The sequence below is a fragment of the Penicillium solitum genome (assembly GCF_028829755.1).
Source record: "Penicillium solitum strain IBT 25940 chromosome Unknown utg000003l_segment0_segment0, whole genome shotgun sequence".
In the NCBI taxonomy this organism is placed as follows: domain Eukaryota; kingdom Fungi; phylum Ascomycota; class Eurotiomycetes; order Eurotiales; family Aspergillaceae; genus Penicillium; species Penicillium solitum.
This window is the reverse complement of record NW_027072123.1, coordinates 5,196,343-5,212,452: the sequence shown is the minus strand read 5'-3', so window position 1 is coordinate 5,212,452 and position 16,110 is coordinate 5,196,343. Positions and strand designations below refer to the sequence as shown.

The 16,110-nt window shown below is 49.6% G+C and overlaps 7 protein-coding genes across 7 annotated transcripts; 4 read left to right on the top strand and 3 right to left on the bottom strand.

Annotated features, from left to right (window-relative positions):
• Nucleotides 1-58: 58 nt before the first annotated feature.
• Nucleotides 59-4,707, bottom strand: N7455_005931 (magnesium transporter CorA family protein; the record flags this gene model as incomplete). The annotated part of the gene is made up of 3 exons (XM_040956564.2): nt 59-723; nt 778-2,098; nt 2,803-4,707. 3 exons carry the CDS (start codon nt 4,705-4,707, stop codon nt 59-61), a joined length of 3,891 nt encoding a protein of 1,296 aa, XP_040812871.2.
• Nucleotides 4,708-6,146: 1,439 nt separating this feature from the next.
• On the top strand, nt 6,147-7,378 carry N7455_005930 (homoserine kinase; the record flags this gene model as incomplete). Its single annotated transcript, XM_040956676.2, has 3 exons — nt 6,147-6,579; nt 6,678-6,976; nt 7,034-7,378. 3 exons carry the CDS (start codon nt 6,147-6,149, stop codon nt 7,376-7,378), a joined length of 1,077 nt encoding a protein of 358 aa, XP_040812945.2.
• Nucleotides 7,379-8,022: 644 nt separating this feature from the next.
• On the top strand, nt 8,023-8,463 carry N7455_005929 (signal peptidase complex subunit 1; the record flags this gene model as incomplete). Its single annotated transcript, XM_040956580.2, has 3 exons — nt 8,023-8,070; nt 8,149-8,208; nt 8,266-8,463. The coding sequence occupies 3 exons, from the start codon at nt 8,023-8,025 to the stop codon at nt 8,461-8,463; spliced, it is 306 nt and encodes a 101-aa protein (XP_040812884.1).
• A 255-nt stretch (nt 8,464-8,718) lies between these two features.
• Nucleotides 8,719-9,252, bottom strand: N7455_005928 (SCF ubiquitin ligase complex subunit HRT1; the record flags this gene model as incomplete). Its single annotated transcript, XM_040956688.2, has 4 exons — nt 8,719-8,817; nt 8,882-8,952; nt 9,014-9,092; nt 9,148-9,252. 4 exons carry the CDS (start codon nt 9,250-9,252, stop codon nt 8,719-8,721), a joined length of 354 nt encoding a protein of 117 aa, XP_040813001.1.
• A 771-nt stretch (nt 9,253-10,023) lies between these two features.
• N7455_005927 (uncharacterized protein) lies at nt 10,024-11,418 on the top strand (the record flags this gene model as incomplete). The annotated part of the gene is made up of 1 exon (XM_040956632.2): nt 10,024-11,418. One exon carries the CDS (start codon nt 10,024-10,026, stop codon nt 11,416-11,418), a length of 1,395 nt encoding a protein of 464 aa, XP_040812873.2.
• A 1,683-nt stretch (nt 11,419-13,101) lies between these two features.
• Nucleotides 13,102-13,632, bottom strand: N7455_005926 (uncharacterized protein; the record flags this gene model as incomplete). The annotated part of the gene is made up of 1 exon (XM_040956530.2): nt 13,102-13,632. The coding sequence occupies one exon, from the start codon at nt 13,630-13,632 to the stop codon at nt 13,102-13,104; it is 531 nt and encodes a 176-aa protein (XP_040812883.1).
• Nucleotides 13,633-14,554: 922 nt separating this feature from the next.
• Nucleotides 14,555-16,088, top strand: N7455_005925 (uncharacterized protein; the record flags this gene model as incomplete). The annotated part of the gene is given in 2 exon segments (XM_065605153.1): nt 14,555-15,439; nt 15,456-16,088. The coding sequence occupies 2 exon segments, from the start codon at nt 14,555-14,557 to the stop codon at nt 16,086-16,088; spliced, it is 1,518 nt and encodes a 505-aa protein (XP_065462053.1).
• Between the last annotated feature and the right edge of the window lie 22 nt (nt 16,089-16,110).

Sequence of the window (16,110 nt, the reverse complement as noted above, 5' to 3'; positions counted from 1 at the left end):
CTCCTATTTCTATGTTGTAGGGAGATAATGAACTCAAGTACACATTGATCATGCCTATTTATAGTAAATACATAACACCCATAACCACCAAACTAAACAACCAACTCCAACCACCCAGCCTCACCCCAAGACTCAAATAATACACAGCCCCAAGATAAGAGCAGGTAATAATACCATCTGAATTCCGATATCCATAAGAGGAATTCATCCACGCGCCCTCCGGACACCCGAAGCCAAGCGCAGACGGACAACTCTGGACAAGGGTATGACAGATATCCTGACAAGGCAGAATCTCCTTATAGGGACCCGGCATGATCTGCTCATCGATGATAGCATTGCGGGATGTATTCGACGCCACGGATTTCCGGTAGGGACTATCCTCTGGCAGGGAAGAACCATTGATGAAAGCCTGGCCTGCGTTACGGACAGCCAGGTATTCGGCAGGGTTACTGTAATCCGCGCAGCGGGGGATCGTAACCCCGCAGAGCCATTGTTTGTAGGCATCTGCGCAGTCGTCGCAGTCGACGGCGAGGGAGAACATGGATTCTTCGCTGGTTTTACATTGGATTTGTTGAAGGGAATAGGTGAAGTTCTGGTAGAAGGCGGCGGCGTAGTCATCGTAGATTGTGCGGAGCTTGTCGACGCTTAGTTTAGGGTTTGAGGGGACTGCGTATGCGACTTCTGAGCAGAAGGTTAGGTTGAATAGCACGCCGCAGTTGTTGTCTGGAGGATGATTAGGATGGAATCATTTTTGTAGGGTTGTTTGGGCTCGCTTACCTGCTTTGGTCGTGAAATTCATCGGTTGCCATACCTGGCCGCCGCCGCCGATGATGCCATTCCCAGACGCGGTCGAATTGCCCACCATCGCCAGAAGACCGCTGTACGATGAACTCTGGTTCAGTCCAGTAATATAGAACTGTTCTTTGGGTTTATTCCCAAGTCCACGATTGGTCATGCCAACCTCGGTTGAATTGCTGATCCGGCCCACCTGCGAAAGCGCATCGAGGGCGCAGAACGATTTCTCCAAGCCCACCAATGCTGTATCATTGATGTTGTGGGCAAACATAGTATACGGAGGGACGATGTCCATCCACTGCTTGTAATTCGTGGAGTTCTTCTCGGACTGGGTCAGGTTGTTCGTCACCAGCAGCGCGGCTGACACGTCCGCGTCGATGAAGAACAGATTTGGTTCATCATCCACGATATTGTGGAAAAAGGCATCGATGGATGCTGCGATCTGGTACTTGTAAACTCCCGTGTAGTCGGTTGAATTAGGCGCTGCGACGCCGATGAAGACGTCGCTGTCCGTGTCTACAGTGATTCCCACATACCCGCCAACGGCAGTGTATATCTTTTGCAGCGAGTCGTCTTTGCCCGGTCCTGGCTCTTGCAATTTCTCCGAATTCGACACATACAGTTGCAACTGCGGGAATGCGCCATGGGCGCTGGTTTTGTTGGTGTATGGTTTCTGGCAGGTCGTGAGCGACAGGTAGACTGTCGTCGTCGCTCGTTTCGAAAAGTCCATGTCTCGTTTCGATGGCTTATTGTTCGAGTCATCGCCATCTTCCTTCGTAGCATTTATGTATGCAGGAAGACCGGGGCCTGCGGTGTCGTGTTTGCCGTTCACCACTGTTTTGGGCAGGTAGAACCAGTGGACATCGCCGATCTCGAACGAGTCCCGTGTCTCGAACTGATTGTTACCCAATGCTTTCGCGGCATTAGGGTATCTGCGCACGAGGTCCAGCCCATTTGATTCGCCATCTTCGTCGACACCGTCACGAAGTTCCAGCCCATTGAACGAGTCCAGCGCAAATGGGAGTCCTGCCCCGTCACCCGTAACTAACCCTCGGAGGTTCAGGGCGTTCTCTGTATCTGGCCCATGGGGGGTATCAGCATAGGCGACCGAGTCGCAGGCGAGTGCGAAAATGAGGAAGATCGCGCTAATCGTTGCAGTAAGATAGCACTGCAGCGCGTTGTATTGGTGTCGCATGGAAAGACGGAGGGGAGGGTGTCGCTGCACAGCCAATGGGCAGAATTTAAGTTGGCCAGTGAAGATATCACGGGCAAGCGGTGGTATACACCAGCTGTAAACCTCTTCCTGGAGGCAAAATCAGCGGCTGCATGTAGTCGACGTGAGCGTTGTTTGGATGAAGGCTGGCTATCGTGGAAAATGCCACTCTTATCAATTTGGCTGCCTTGCTGCCTTATTTAGGACACGTAGGACCGCGCGTACATAAGTACATGTATCTACTCGTAAATATCCATGGATACCATATATCCTCTGCCGGATAGGGCTTTCCTATCTTAGCTACTAAACCTTGTATATTAAGGCGCTCGGAGTCAGGGTCTCTAAGTAAATTGAGCTGAGGACACTATCCAACCAGGACGCCAAACTCCTACAGGGACAGGCAGCTGAGAATCCAAATCAACGAAGGAACATTGGCCAGACAGCTTAGACCCCTGCATGAGCACTGACTGTGGCTTCTGAGGGTACAGTACCGGGATGAGGTTGAATGATTCTAATGTGTATAGCTTGGATTTCAGGCCACACAAAATTTCAACAAGTTTATAGTGAGGTCGTTTGCAAAGGAATATGAAAATTATATTCCATCAAATAGATATTGTAGTTTAAAACCAACATAAAACAAGGGACAAAATAGACTATCACAGACAAGCAAGATGCAAGATGCAAAATGCAAAATAACAAGAAAAAAAAGTCAAGGATAGATAGCAAGTCAACATAATCAATGATAAAAATCAAAATCAAACCAGCCTCTGCCAGCGGGCTATGCCAATACTCACAACAACAATACCTGCCATCACTCCAAGAATGCCGAACCACCACGTCAATCCCTCTGTGTGCGCGCCGGGAACTTCTACGTTCATACCGAACAGACCACAGATCAGGTTCATGGGGACCAGAATCGTAGCAATCAGGGTGACCTTGCTGAGAACCTTGTTGACGTGGTTTCCCAACACCAAGTTGGTAACATTCAGCTGAGCCAAGTAATTGGTATGAGACCGGCTGAGCATTTTTTCGAAATGCGCCAAGTTCGACATCATGGTCACAACGTGATCCTGGATATCACCCAGGTAAAGACCGATATCACCACGGGGAGTAACCGAGTATTGCTCGTTACAGCGCTTGGAGAATCCACGAATGACATCGGCCTTGCCGCCTAGCAGGCGCATCAAACTCATGACTTTCTTGCGCAGGCCTCCAATGCGAGGGAGGAAGGATTCGAAATCGTCGACTCGGGCGATGAATACATGGTCTTCAATCGCCTCGGACTCCAATTCCACATCTCTAATCACGGGGCCGAAGCTATCCACGATGTCGTCGATCATCGCGTAACAGATCCAGTCACTGCTGAGAGACACATAGTCTCGCAGCTTTCCAATACGTTTCCGAACATTGGATGCGTGAGGGTTCTCCTCGAAGGAGAAAGTGAGGACACCGTCTCGGAAGACAACCATGTAGAAATTGACAGGCTCGAGGAATTCCTCGCTGGTTTTGTCCATTTGGAAGAAGGTCCGGAAACAGACAAAGTAGTACTGTTTGAACAATTCAACCTTCTCGCGGGCTTCTTGGGTTTGAATATCCTCCGTTGTCAGCGGGTGAATAGAGAAAGCCCGGGAGATAGCTCCCAATTCCTCATCGGTGGGGTTGACCACATCCAACCACCACACACCTCCCTCCGGACCAAGCTCGAAAAGATCTCGGAAGGTTTCGCCAGGGAGCACCAGATCTCCCAAATCGGCAGCATGAACTGTGCTTTGAGACTCGGACGAAAAGAACCCAAAGCGAGAGCGCTGGGTTATATTCGGGAGAGGCTTAACCCGCTCCTTTTCATTTGTGACCTCAGCCTCCTTCTTTTCATCTTGACTCAGTGTATCAGACGAGCTGGTCTTTTTAATTGGACCCATCTCAGGGCTCTCAGCGCCAGGACGGAGGTCATAGAAGATGCGGGGCCTCTTGCTCTGCGAGCTCATGCTGTGCTTGCGGCGATCGCCATCGCCGACTTTGGTGCTCGGATTTAGAGCCACAAATTCTTCAAGTTCCTCGTAATCAATGACGGGAATACGGCCTGGCTCGTCGAAGCAAGCCTCCTCTGCCGTGTCGAATGGCACATCACCCAATTGAGGGCGAATGACACTAGCGTTGCTGAAAGTCGGACGCCGGTTATGGGTGCCACCCGAAACGGTGCGTTGCAGAATAGCTTCTAGGTCGGGAGGCGCATGGCTGTCCAGGGTATTGGCGCGCTCACGGCGACGCGGGTCGGCAAAAGCTTCGACTGAATTGGGAGGAGAGGATGATCGAGCGGACACAGACGAGGCGCAGGAAGCGTTGGCGAGATCCGGGTTCACAACGCTGATGCGACGAGGGGTCTGGTAAGTGCCGTTATGGTCGAGTGAGAATCGTCGACCGAGTCCATTCAACTCATTCAGCGAACGGTTGTCTTCCGCGGCATTTTCGAAGTCTCGGGGAATTGGTCCGTCCCTTCGGGCATCTTGCGGACTGAGCAAGTCTGGACGATCGATCATTTCAGGGCCTTGGGTGGTATCGCGCGGGCTATAAGAACGCTCGACCGGGGCCTCAATTCGTGGAGGCGTCTGCATCTGGAGGCGGTGATCATCCAGTTCGGGTACCGGGGTACTGTACCTGGTCAGGTACATGTACCTCTCGGATCTGGGAGACTCAGACATGGTGATCTCTCTGTATAAGAGGATTCGACGAAAACGATTTAGGGCGCCAGATTGGCAGATTTTTGCGGGAAGTTTGGTTTAGTTAGAGTTGCTCTCTTGCTCTTCGATAGCACGACGGCCGGAGCAGACGCAAGCCGGTAAGAGGTTCGTTCAAGGGTGACGGCCCTCCATCCATAAGCCAGACCCTTCACGAGGGTCTGGCGTTACCGACTAACGTCTGACGGCCACAATAAAGTCTTTCTTGAAACCCAGTTAGGGGGGTCTGGTGTCGCCCCCGCCGAAGACCCGGAACTTAGGGCCTGCAAGAGGGTGGAGGAGAGAGGCCTTGGAGTAGCGAAGTCCCGCCAACTTGAAGAAGTGGGAGGATGAGGAGCTTGGTGGCTCCAGAATTGCTGTTAGACGGGATGCGCGAACGGTTCGCAGGAAGTTCAATGATTAACGATTTCGAATTCTTGAGTTTCACCAGGGATTAAATGCAGATTCTAGTTTTAGAATCGTAAAATAATGTGAGGTGAATCTAGTGGGAAAAGCGGGAAGAGTGGGCAAAAGGTATAAAATGAAGTGGCAAAGACCAAATGGAGTCGATGATGCCGAGGTGGTTCCGGAAGCCCACAGAGTCAACAGTCACCAGGGAATATCAACAAAAGAGTTAATATATTCAATATAAAGCACCTCAGGGGCTGCGATTATAGGAGAAAAATAAGAAAAGAATAGTGGGGGGACTAGAACTAATATGTTATATGCCCGAGAAAAAGGGAGACAAAGTGAAAAATTTGCAAGCGGGCCCCCGTTTCAGCAGATAAAGGACTAAAAAAGGGTCTACTCCGTATACGAGTAAGAACGAGGAAGACTATAAAATAACCTATTATTATTATTATAATTATGATTATTATTGACTGCTCCGTATACTAAATAATTTGCCTACTGTTTTGAGGCATTTTATGCCGAATGTCTTTGCTTTAACTTCTTACACCCCCCGGTCATTACTTTGGATACGGAGTATAGCCATATACTACCTACGATCCATGCACATATTAATTAGCCTTTCGATCTTTGTCGCCCTTGGCAGTTGGGGTATTTTCAGGTTAGCTGACACAATAAGATTAGTCTAGAGCAACTTATCTCGGTAAAAAATACCCCCCCTTTTGTAATGTTTCTTATTTATGTTTTGCCTTTTCTATGTGGAACATTAATGGATCAAGTCAAGAAACACATCGACAATATAGATGCAATCAGATCTGACATCCATGTTAAACGTTATAAACACAAATCAAATCCAAAAGAATAGAAATCCAAGTTGATTAAAGAGAAAAGTCCCCACTTAAACGTTTCCGACGTCGGCCAATTTTTTTGGTGCGCCAAGAGTTTCAGAGTCACATATCGGACTATCAGACGATCTTGTACATTCTGTGTGTTTGGACCCTTGTAACACACTTGATATGGTCACCGATATCATGTCTTCCTTCGTGATCAAGATCCCTTGCTCCTCTGCCAACATTGGCCCCGGATTCGATGTGATCGGTCTGGCATTGTCCCTCCACTTGGATCTCCACGTCACCGTCGAGGCCAAACCCTCATCCCAGCTTCCCTTCAACTGCGCCATCACCTATGAGGACCAAAGCAAGAGTGTTGAGCAGATCAGTCTCGACCCAGAAGTCAATCTGATCACCCGTGTAGCCCTGTATGTCCTCAGATGCCATGACCAGCGGGCCTTCCCCGTCGAGACCAAGGTGCATATCGTCAACCCTATCCCGTTAGGCCGGGGTCTGGGTTCCTCTGGTACCGCCGTCGTCGCCGGTGTCATGCTGGGCAATGAGGTGGGTAAGCTGGGTCTGAGCAAGGAACGGTTACTCGACTTTTGTTTGATGATTGGTAGGTTGGAGTGTTTTATGTGCCCCTCATCTGAGTCTCCCGGGGAAAAAAAAACCTATGAATCGTATGTCGTACATCTTACTAACGCATACGAACAGAGCGGCACCCGGATAACGTGGCTGCTTCCCTCTTCGGTGGGTTCGTGGGTACCTATCTGAATGAGCTTAAGCCCGAAGATGTGGCACGCAAAGAGATCCCTCTTAGTGAAGTTCTGCCGGCCCCGGCAGGTGGTGTGGACACTGGTATCAGACCCCCCGCACCACCCATGGCCATTGGTCATTACAGGAAGTTCAACTGGGCTCCTGAGATCAAGGCCATTGCCATTATCCCTGACTTCGTGGTGCCTACTGCCAACGCCCGTAATGTACTCCCGCAGACCTACTCGCGAGCGGACGTGGTATGTGAATGTTCAAAAATTGATCAACTATCTGATTCCAGACTAATCTCCGGCTAGGTCTTCAATCTCCAGCGCGCTGCACTCCTCCCCGCGGCCTTGGGAAGCTCCCCACCGGATCCTGATATGATCTTCCTCGCCATGCAGGATAAGGTGCACCAACCGTATCGCAAGACGCTGATCCCAGGCCTGACCGAGATTCTCCAATTCATGACCCCTGCCACCCAACCCGGTCTGCTAGGAATCTGTTTGTCCGGTGCAGGACCTACCATCCTGGCACTGGCCACGGATCGCTTCACCGAGATTGCTGACCGCATTATCGCACAGTTCGCGTCCAATGATATCTCGTGCCAGTGGAAGCTGCTGGAGCCTGCTCATGACGGCGCAACTGTCACCTATAACTAAAAGCCGGCGCCTTTTTCTGTCGTCATAACACAATCGCTGCGAGTCAGCGGTTCGCCGTGCTTGGCATACAAGCACGCAGCATTGGAGCATTGGAACTCGTATCTGGTTGGATATGGGAGGATTTCTTCCCTAACCGCCACATGGGTCATGCAAGATCTCGTTTTTCACCGCTCCTTGCTTCTCACATTGCAGGGTGCATGTGAGCCTTCCGACACGGCAAGTTGGGTTCGGGTTACGTTTGGATTTGCAGGGTCTTGTACATTGGTACACGATCGTAGACCGAGTTTCTCGAGGCCGGTTTCCCATCAGCAGTGCTCCAATTTGGGTCGACTGTCTGTTTTTGGTTCTAGAGATAGATGGCAGATGACATCGAATGAAATCACGATCAACCACGTAACGATTAAAGTTCAATATCCGGTCAATTTCTCAAGGAACTACCCCATTTGGAATCAAAATTATCTTGCAAGGTTGTACTCCGTGCTTCGTACATCTTCGACAAAGTGCTGTGTACATACAATGTAGAGATCAAGGCGGTCCGACGTGGCAGAAGGCAAATGACACCATTGCGATAAGCCGCCCGGCATCGATCAAGGGACCCTTGAACCTGGCCTGTTGATCTCGAATTTGAATAACTTGCTTCAATCATGGATGAATTACTCGCCCCTATTCAGGATGCCATTGAAGGCCAAATTGTACGCCCCGCCGCACCATCTTTATTCATTGTCATTGCTCCGCGCGGACGATCCAAGCTAACAAGATCTCGATAACAGGACTTCCACGGCCAACGCCTAGCGGAGCTACTGTCGACCATCTTGCTGGTTATTTCAGGGGTATGTTGCACGAATATTGAGTCTTGCATTACCAGAGCTAACGATTATCTACTCTAGGTCGCCAGTTTCGTTGTCGGATACATCTACAAGGACATCCACCTTACTTTATGGACCGGTTTGGCGGGCACACTGTTTACAGCTTTCGTCGTTGTCCCACCCTGGCCGGTATACAACCGCAATCCAGAGAAGTGGCTGGGCTCACCAAGCGCGAGAGCAACTCCGGGTATAACTGTGGACGGGGTGAAGGTGCAATAAGCTCTTGTTGGGAAAACTGTCAAGCGTAATAATCATTGGAAGCATTTGGGCAGCGCTCTCGTCTGCTACGGAATATGAGAATGGGAAACTATGGAGCTGGCCCGAGATATCAATCGTTCGAACGCCCAAACCCTAGGCCGTCGTAAAGATCCAGAAGCGTCTTTGGAAAAAAAATATCAAGTTATAGCCATTGAGCATGCGGCATCAGCCAGAAATCGTGAATTTGTATCGTGTAATGTCTTCGAACCACCCCCTTTACCGGCCGTACTTCTGGAACTCCCAGTCTCGGTTGTCTAGCGGGCAGACTTGACGGGTCTTCAGCCATCTCGATATGCAGTGGAAGTGGAATGCATGCTATAGAAAGTGAGTGATTAGCCGATGATCATACGGTCAGACGGAGGGATGCGGGGGTCCTCACGTTGCAGATACCCCAGGCAACAGTGCACTCTTCCGTTGTTGATGATCCTTGGTTGGCCTGGCATTCGATGCCTATTTTGTCGGTCGGTCAGCTTGTAAGATAAGAGAGCTTTGGGGGGTAGTTTCAGCGTACACAAGTCCATGATGTGGTTTCGGCAAATGGCACAGTTGTCGACGACGATATCCCAAGCCCACAGGGCAACGGCGTTCCACTTGAGAATAACCAGTCAGTATATGAGTCGCTGTGAACAGTAGGTCTGTGTGTACCTTCTTGACCTCGAACTTCTTCTTGTCGGCATTATCGGAACCCTTGGCAACGGCCTTGCCCTTAGAAGAGCCAGTAGCGGCCTCCTTCATCTCCACGTCTGCCATATTGAGGTTCTTGTCGGAATTTGGATGGTCTCGGTTTGAAACTCTTGGCGCGAGACAACAGAAGCTAGCTGTGGTGGGGGGATCAGAACTGTGACTGACGTAAGTGAGGCTCCGATGCCTAGGTTAGGGCGGTGATGGAGGGCGGTGATTGTAGTGTGTATGAGAGTCGAGATAGAACGAACGAGGTACCTTTTTTGGGGAATTAAAACAAGTGATCTCTCCAAAGGTACTCAATGCACAATGAAACAATGCGACCCTGTCCAGCAGTTGATAGTTCTGTTTGACTTGTGTTTGTTCTTGATATCGCGAAGCAGGTGGCGTCCTTAGTCATCGAGATCAGATCGGGGTCCCCTCCCGTTTGTCTGCATTCGATGGTCTTTCCCTTCAACGAACAACAATGATTCAATCTTCCTTTTCTTCCCTTCTTCTTTTTTTCCTCTTTAGAGATGCCTCCAGTTGATCTTCGTTTTTGACTTTTGTTACGCTCTTCGTTTGATAGACAAGATCTTTTAATAGACTGTCTATGTTTGCCTTGGAGCGACATCTGATTGACTCAACTTGCGACACTTTCACTCCCTCCGTTTGATACACGTCACTTTCTCTGCTTCCCCCGGCGTTGCCATATCTAATATTGTCGACACCTGCTGAGCAGTGATCTGACCTATTTTGCTACAATCTCCGCATCTTCTGCCTTTTACTGCTTCGTCATAGCGTTGCCTTTTCTCTTTACCTCTCTCCACAGGCTGCCTATTTTTCAAGCCAACCGTCGACATGTCGGCTCAATCTCCTCATCCCCCCACCCCTAAGGGTTCGCGCAACAACCGCCGCCCCCAGAAGAAGAATACGACTCCTCACGCCCAGAAACCGGCGCTCCTCTCTACTCCTCCATCATCCCCGCCGCATAACATGAGCCCTGGTGTCATCCAGATGGATCCCTCAACCAACTTCAACTCTTCAAAGAAGAAACCTATGCGTTCAGGGAAGAAGCCCAGAGACAACAAGGCTTCACCTGCCCCGCACTCTGGATACCATAGCAACGGGTACAATAGCGGTCCCCGGCACACACCCACTCACCCCGCTGTCACATCTCCTCAGACAAAGCCGAGCGCAGCCTACGCGGGACCGACATTCCATGCATCGCCTGCGCCATCTGCTTTACCGATTCCTAGCTTCTTCTCCAAGTCGGCTCCTGATGCCAATCTGGTCCCACCTATTGAGACCGATAGTGATGATGCGGAAGTGGACCCCGAACCAGAGGTGACTCCGTCCAAACCTCGCAATCGCAACAACCAACTCAAGGGCGAAGAGCAGAAGCCTTCCCCTCTTGACTTCCTTTTCAAGGCTGCCGTGCAAGCCAGAGACCAGAAATCCACTAGCAGCCCTGAGGTGAACAAGGTCCTTCAGTCTCCCCAGACCGAACCCCGGGCCGTGCGCCCGAATCCTGATAGCATGTTTGCATTTGAAATGGGGAACTCTGATTACAATCGCAACTCTCACATTGGCCCTTCTTTCGCTCCTTCTTACCAGGACCGTATGAATGCGCTGCGACCCTCGAGTACCCCTCAGTCCTCTGACATGTCTGAGGAGGAGCGACGGGTCAAGACCGAGGAGTTGAAGCACCTGTTACTCAATCCACCTCCACAGAAGCCGCCTTCCTCAGCTTATGCCTCTCCCGACTACGCTGGATCCTTTGGGCCCCGTCCTTCCAATGTGCCCCCCTATGCGACTCCTATGCGAACCTCGTCTGGCCCTCAGTTGACCATGTCGCATGGCTCATTCTCCCCCCACCAGCTGCAACAGCAACAGATCCCTCAGAACAGCGGACGTCCCCACTACCAATACCCGACCCACTCTCACTCACCTCTGCGCCGTGAGGTTGACCTCGTGCCGCCCCCTTCGATGCCTCCGTATCGTGGCCCAGCCTCGAACAGCACCTCCAACGGAGGTTCCCCGGCACCGTATGGCAATCCATACATGGCAACGGCGCAGCACCACCGGTCTGGTTATGCTTCCCCCCAACAAAGCCATGCGTCGGCTTCATTCCAAATGCCACTCAACTCGCCATCTCCCTCTCGGGTGGTGGACACCCGGCAAATTGAGAATGACATTCGTCGAGTGCTGAAGCTTGATACCTCGGGACCTCCGGTCACTCAGAGCTTTGCGTAGCTCTTCATGGCTCCCTATTTTCTTTGTCAGATTATGATTTTCTTCTACGGTCTTGACTCTCCTCTCTTTTTGTTGAATGAATGGCCTCTTTCTTTTGTCTTTTTCTCTCAGTTATGTTTTTCTTATCTCTTGAATTCAGTTTGATTTTACTATGTTTCTCCTTTGCATTATGTTCATACGGGCATCCTCGACTGGTCTCGGGTCCCTCGGTTGGTTTATTCTAGTCTTCCTTTCCTCGCGACAGGATGCTCATTGTTTCTTTCCACGTCTCTTGCGGAAATGTTCACCATGATGATAATGCACGGCACTGGCTGCTTGGTAAATTGATGAGGTGGTAGTTTTATACCTTTTCTCCATCGTTTGGCGTCGTGGTTTTTCCCAAATGTGGTGGCGCGCCTGGTTTTGGCTTGGGGCATGGAGGGATGCTAACAAATGCATGATTTTGCTGTTTTTTGTTTTTCTGCATTGTTTCTCTTTGTTGTTTTGGGCTTTTCCGCTGTTTTCAATTCTCCTGTTTCTTTGTCTGGTCGAAGTAGCGGTCAGCCTCGATCAGCCTTTCAAGACTGATCTAGCGCTGATCTCGCACTTCGACCTTGATGTATCCTCCTCACTCGTTTTATGGGGGTTGAACTTGTTTGAATATCTGGCTAGTCCACATCGATGTGCTTTTGTGTCCGCCACTCGATTCGATAATCATCACTGGTCAGATTTTATTTCCGATTATGAAGTGCAAGTAGTAGCCGTACATAATAGCCAAGTAGATCTTATGCCTAGGTGGATATCCTTAGAGATTAGATACCTTAGGCCTAGTTGTTTACATGCATAAATAGGACAATCTCCCAATGCTCTATGCATATAACGATCCACTACGGTGCGTCCTAGGCAACAACACAAAATCTAGAAATTAGTATCTTTTGTATGACTTCCCCATATAAAAGATACCTAGGCACATCATAGGCACAAGCTTCCTTGTCCTCGAGATTGTTTGGAAAGACATCTTAGGAGACATTCGGCAAAGCGTCATAAACGGGTTTAGATATAACAAATGTAAACTGATCAAGAATCAACACAGGACTTGATCAGCTTGTTTCCGTGCCCATAAACTATTTGGTTTGAATTTCCGTCTGCGATTGTAACTTGTTTTGATGTATGCGTACCATTTCTCCATATTTATTGTGACATGGTCAACTAAATGTTAATGCTCGACTCCCCTGGTGACATTGGAACAGAAACCAAGATTGGTGAAGGCGGCTGAGTTGAGACCCGGGATATCACGAAGTCTCCATTGTGCCATGTGACTTGACAAGTAATATACCATCACGAGTGGAATAATTTCCAATTGAAAGAAAAAACAAGGAGCAGCCTCTGGAAGTCGAGTGGAAGGAGCATTGGGCAGTAAACGATATGAGACAAAATCATGGGTAACACTTAGCGGAATCTAAAATGTTGAAAGTAGCCTTGGAAGTAGGCAGAGCTTGCTTATCGCTTAACCAACTGCAAAAAAAAAAAAAAAACAAAGACTGAAAGCAAAGCGCTCATTCATACGCATTCTTGGGCATTGTTATGCGTCGGGTTATAGTTTTTGGGAGTGATGACGCCGCATATGTAACACCCGTCCCTCGATAGATAACCAAATGACTCTTCCTCACTATAATTGACATCTTCAACTGTATAAAAAGCTCCTTATCCACCCATAAACCCATCAAACTCATCGTCGCTATCCGGAAGCATTGGTATAACTTTCACATGTCGCATCGGATCGAGGACCTTTTCAGCCGAGCACTCTTGGGGCGACGGAGCATCCAACAAAGTCTGTAAAGACTCTTCATCGATCACCATGCACATGTGATATTGAGTAGAGAGACCTTGATCCTCCTGTACATCGACCCAGCGTCGGAAATGAGCGCGAATGGAGTCCATCGATGCTCCTTCAAATTTTGGATGATTCATGATGATTGAACGGTGCTGAGCCCAGATCTCGTGATATGAAGTGAGATCTGTATTGATTGGGGTATTGTTTCCCGAGGAGAAGCATTCAGAGTATAATCCATGTTTCATGTAGGAGTTGAGAAGATCGATAATTCGGAGAAATGCGGCGTTGGAATGGGGAGTATATGTAGTGCGATAAATGACATAACCCCACGTTGATCCGTTTCTGGTGGTCGTGTGAAGGTGCTTGGTAGGCCAGGACAGCCCGTTGAGAGTGAGATTCATTGTGATGTATGTTTTGAATGCTGCATGCCAGGACAATACAAAAAGAGGGGGGGTGGGAAGAAAAGAGCCTCGAACTACTCAGATTTAATGATTTGGTGTCTCTACCCTTCTCCACCTGTGGTGACGCTAATGTGCAACCGAGGAGGGGGCTGTTCATTACGAAGATCGTTTGGCCCCCAAGACCCTTTCAGCGCAATTGTTCGGCGGATATACTCAATCCAGACAAGTGGACTTCACATATCTGCTTGTGGTATTTGCGGACAGGACGTAAGATTGCCGAGTTTGATAGTATTTAGCTGGAGATAATGACTCTCAGTTTTGGGGATGTACTCACGGAGTAGGTACTCCGTAGTATTTAGGTTACATTATCTTGGCATCTTGGCAAACACCCGGAGTCAGACCCTCATCCCCACGCTATACCTAATTCAGTGAGGCTTATATATAGGATGCCAACACGGGCCAACCAAGCGGGAAAGAGGTCGTGCGACCAATATCCCATTATAGTACTTTATACTATCGACATTTGAATATGGTATTCGCTTGCTTCTCACTCATTAACATAGTACTACTAGTGACTTTTGGTATACCATCGCCAAAAAAATGAGGTATTGGGCCATTGATACGTAGCGCTACGAGATTCAGTCTTACCTCTCTTGGCAACCTCTAGAGCTCCTGAGACCCTTGCCAAGACTAGTGGAGGCTGTCTCGGGCTCTACATCTGTACTAGTCCACCAATGCCTGCATAGTAAATCCGAGCTCATCCGTACAACTATCGTATATTCTTTTTCACCTCTAAGAGATAAGACATATTCCATCTCATGGATATCAAGTGACCCAACAGGCAGTAGGAGAGATCAAAAATCCATTGAAAACAGCCTTATGTAGGCAGTTTCGCTATCTCTCGGTCTTCTCAGTCCTCGCCATGACATCTATCCCCCCATCCCAACTCTATGGCTTGGATGAATCTGGAGGGAATCTGGCTGCCATTCAAGGCAAAAGAGTTCCCGATAATCCGACATATCAAAAGGCTCGGTTATGCGTTGTGCGAGGAATCCGCACTCACGATGGCTTCGCGCAGGAGCTGCACGGATGTCTTCCTGAATTCACACGCGCTTTGAATGCGCGTGCGATCATGAGCAATCGAGTACCAAACATGAAGTCACCAGACGATTTCCCTTACTGTTTTTGGCATCCAGACATCCCAGCCGAACAGACTCTCCGCGACCTACTAGAGCGATACCCTAGGAACGCCCTATTGCAGTACCAGGTCGGGCGCGCATGCGCTGCAGGAGGCTACACCTCACTCTATCTGGAGCTAGACCTGCTACCAGACGTGGCTATTGCAGAGGAAGCGCGCGACAATCGGACGTCCGGGCAGGCAATCTACGAAAGCATTATCAATAGCCCTACCAGGTGGAGCTGTATGGATGACTACAACCGCTGCCTACACTCACCCCTACGTTCTGGAGCCTATTTGAACGGCGACACGTGTGTTCGGTCTATGCTAAATCAAACCCTACCGGTGGGGAAGAGCACCTTCCTTGTTATGCGGCGCCCTACGTTTGATATCACCGAGGACTGGTGCCTCGACGCCGAAGGCACATTACCCGGGGCGCGACCGGTTGATCCAGAAGCTGTCCGATTATTGTACGAACCACTGCCCGCTGATCTTCCCACTGTCGACAAGGACCTATTGATCCTGATGGCAGCGTGGTCAGGCAATATCGACCGCTACGCACGGCTGCGCCGACCAACCATGATCCACGGCGAGCTGCCATGTTGTCATTCGAGGAATCTACCACCAGCCGTTCTTTGCCAAATAGTGGTTGACTCAAGAGACTTCCGAATCCATTCAACAGGCCATTTACGCCCGACTCATTTTGAACGACGACTTGTCTTGGTTGAATGACAACACGCCAGATACCGACCTCCCAGTTCTTATATGGTTCCCCAAAACTGCAGCCATTCCTACCTACACCGAGTTAGCACGACTCCGTCCATCGATGACACCGCAGATTACACGCGCTTGTATGAATGCCAATTATCAAGACCTGTTTAACAGTCTAAATGCAACCCCGGATATATTCCTTTGGCGGACTGCCGAGAAATCTAGAAACAGCCACTACCTCGAGAAGATTGAGCAGAAAGCAACGGAGCTAGGACTCGATCGGCGCGAGTTTTCTGACTTGGATTTGCCAATTGAAGAATTCGCATCTATGTGGCCAGAGAGACCTGATGTGACGGATACATGGCCTATGGCTGTGCTAGGCCAGGAGATAGATCCCATGATTCAGGAGGATCTCGTCCTTGTGCGGGATATAACCATCGACAAAATTGGATTCGAGCTCGAAGGCGATGCTACACCTTCTTTAGTGGAGAATCTCCTGCTGAATACATGCTTAGCGGATCCATCGATACGACCGTCGCCCCCCCCCCCCCCCCCTTCCGGAAATTAGATCTTGGTGAGGTGTACAGGGA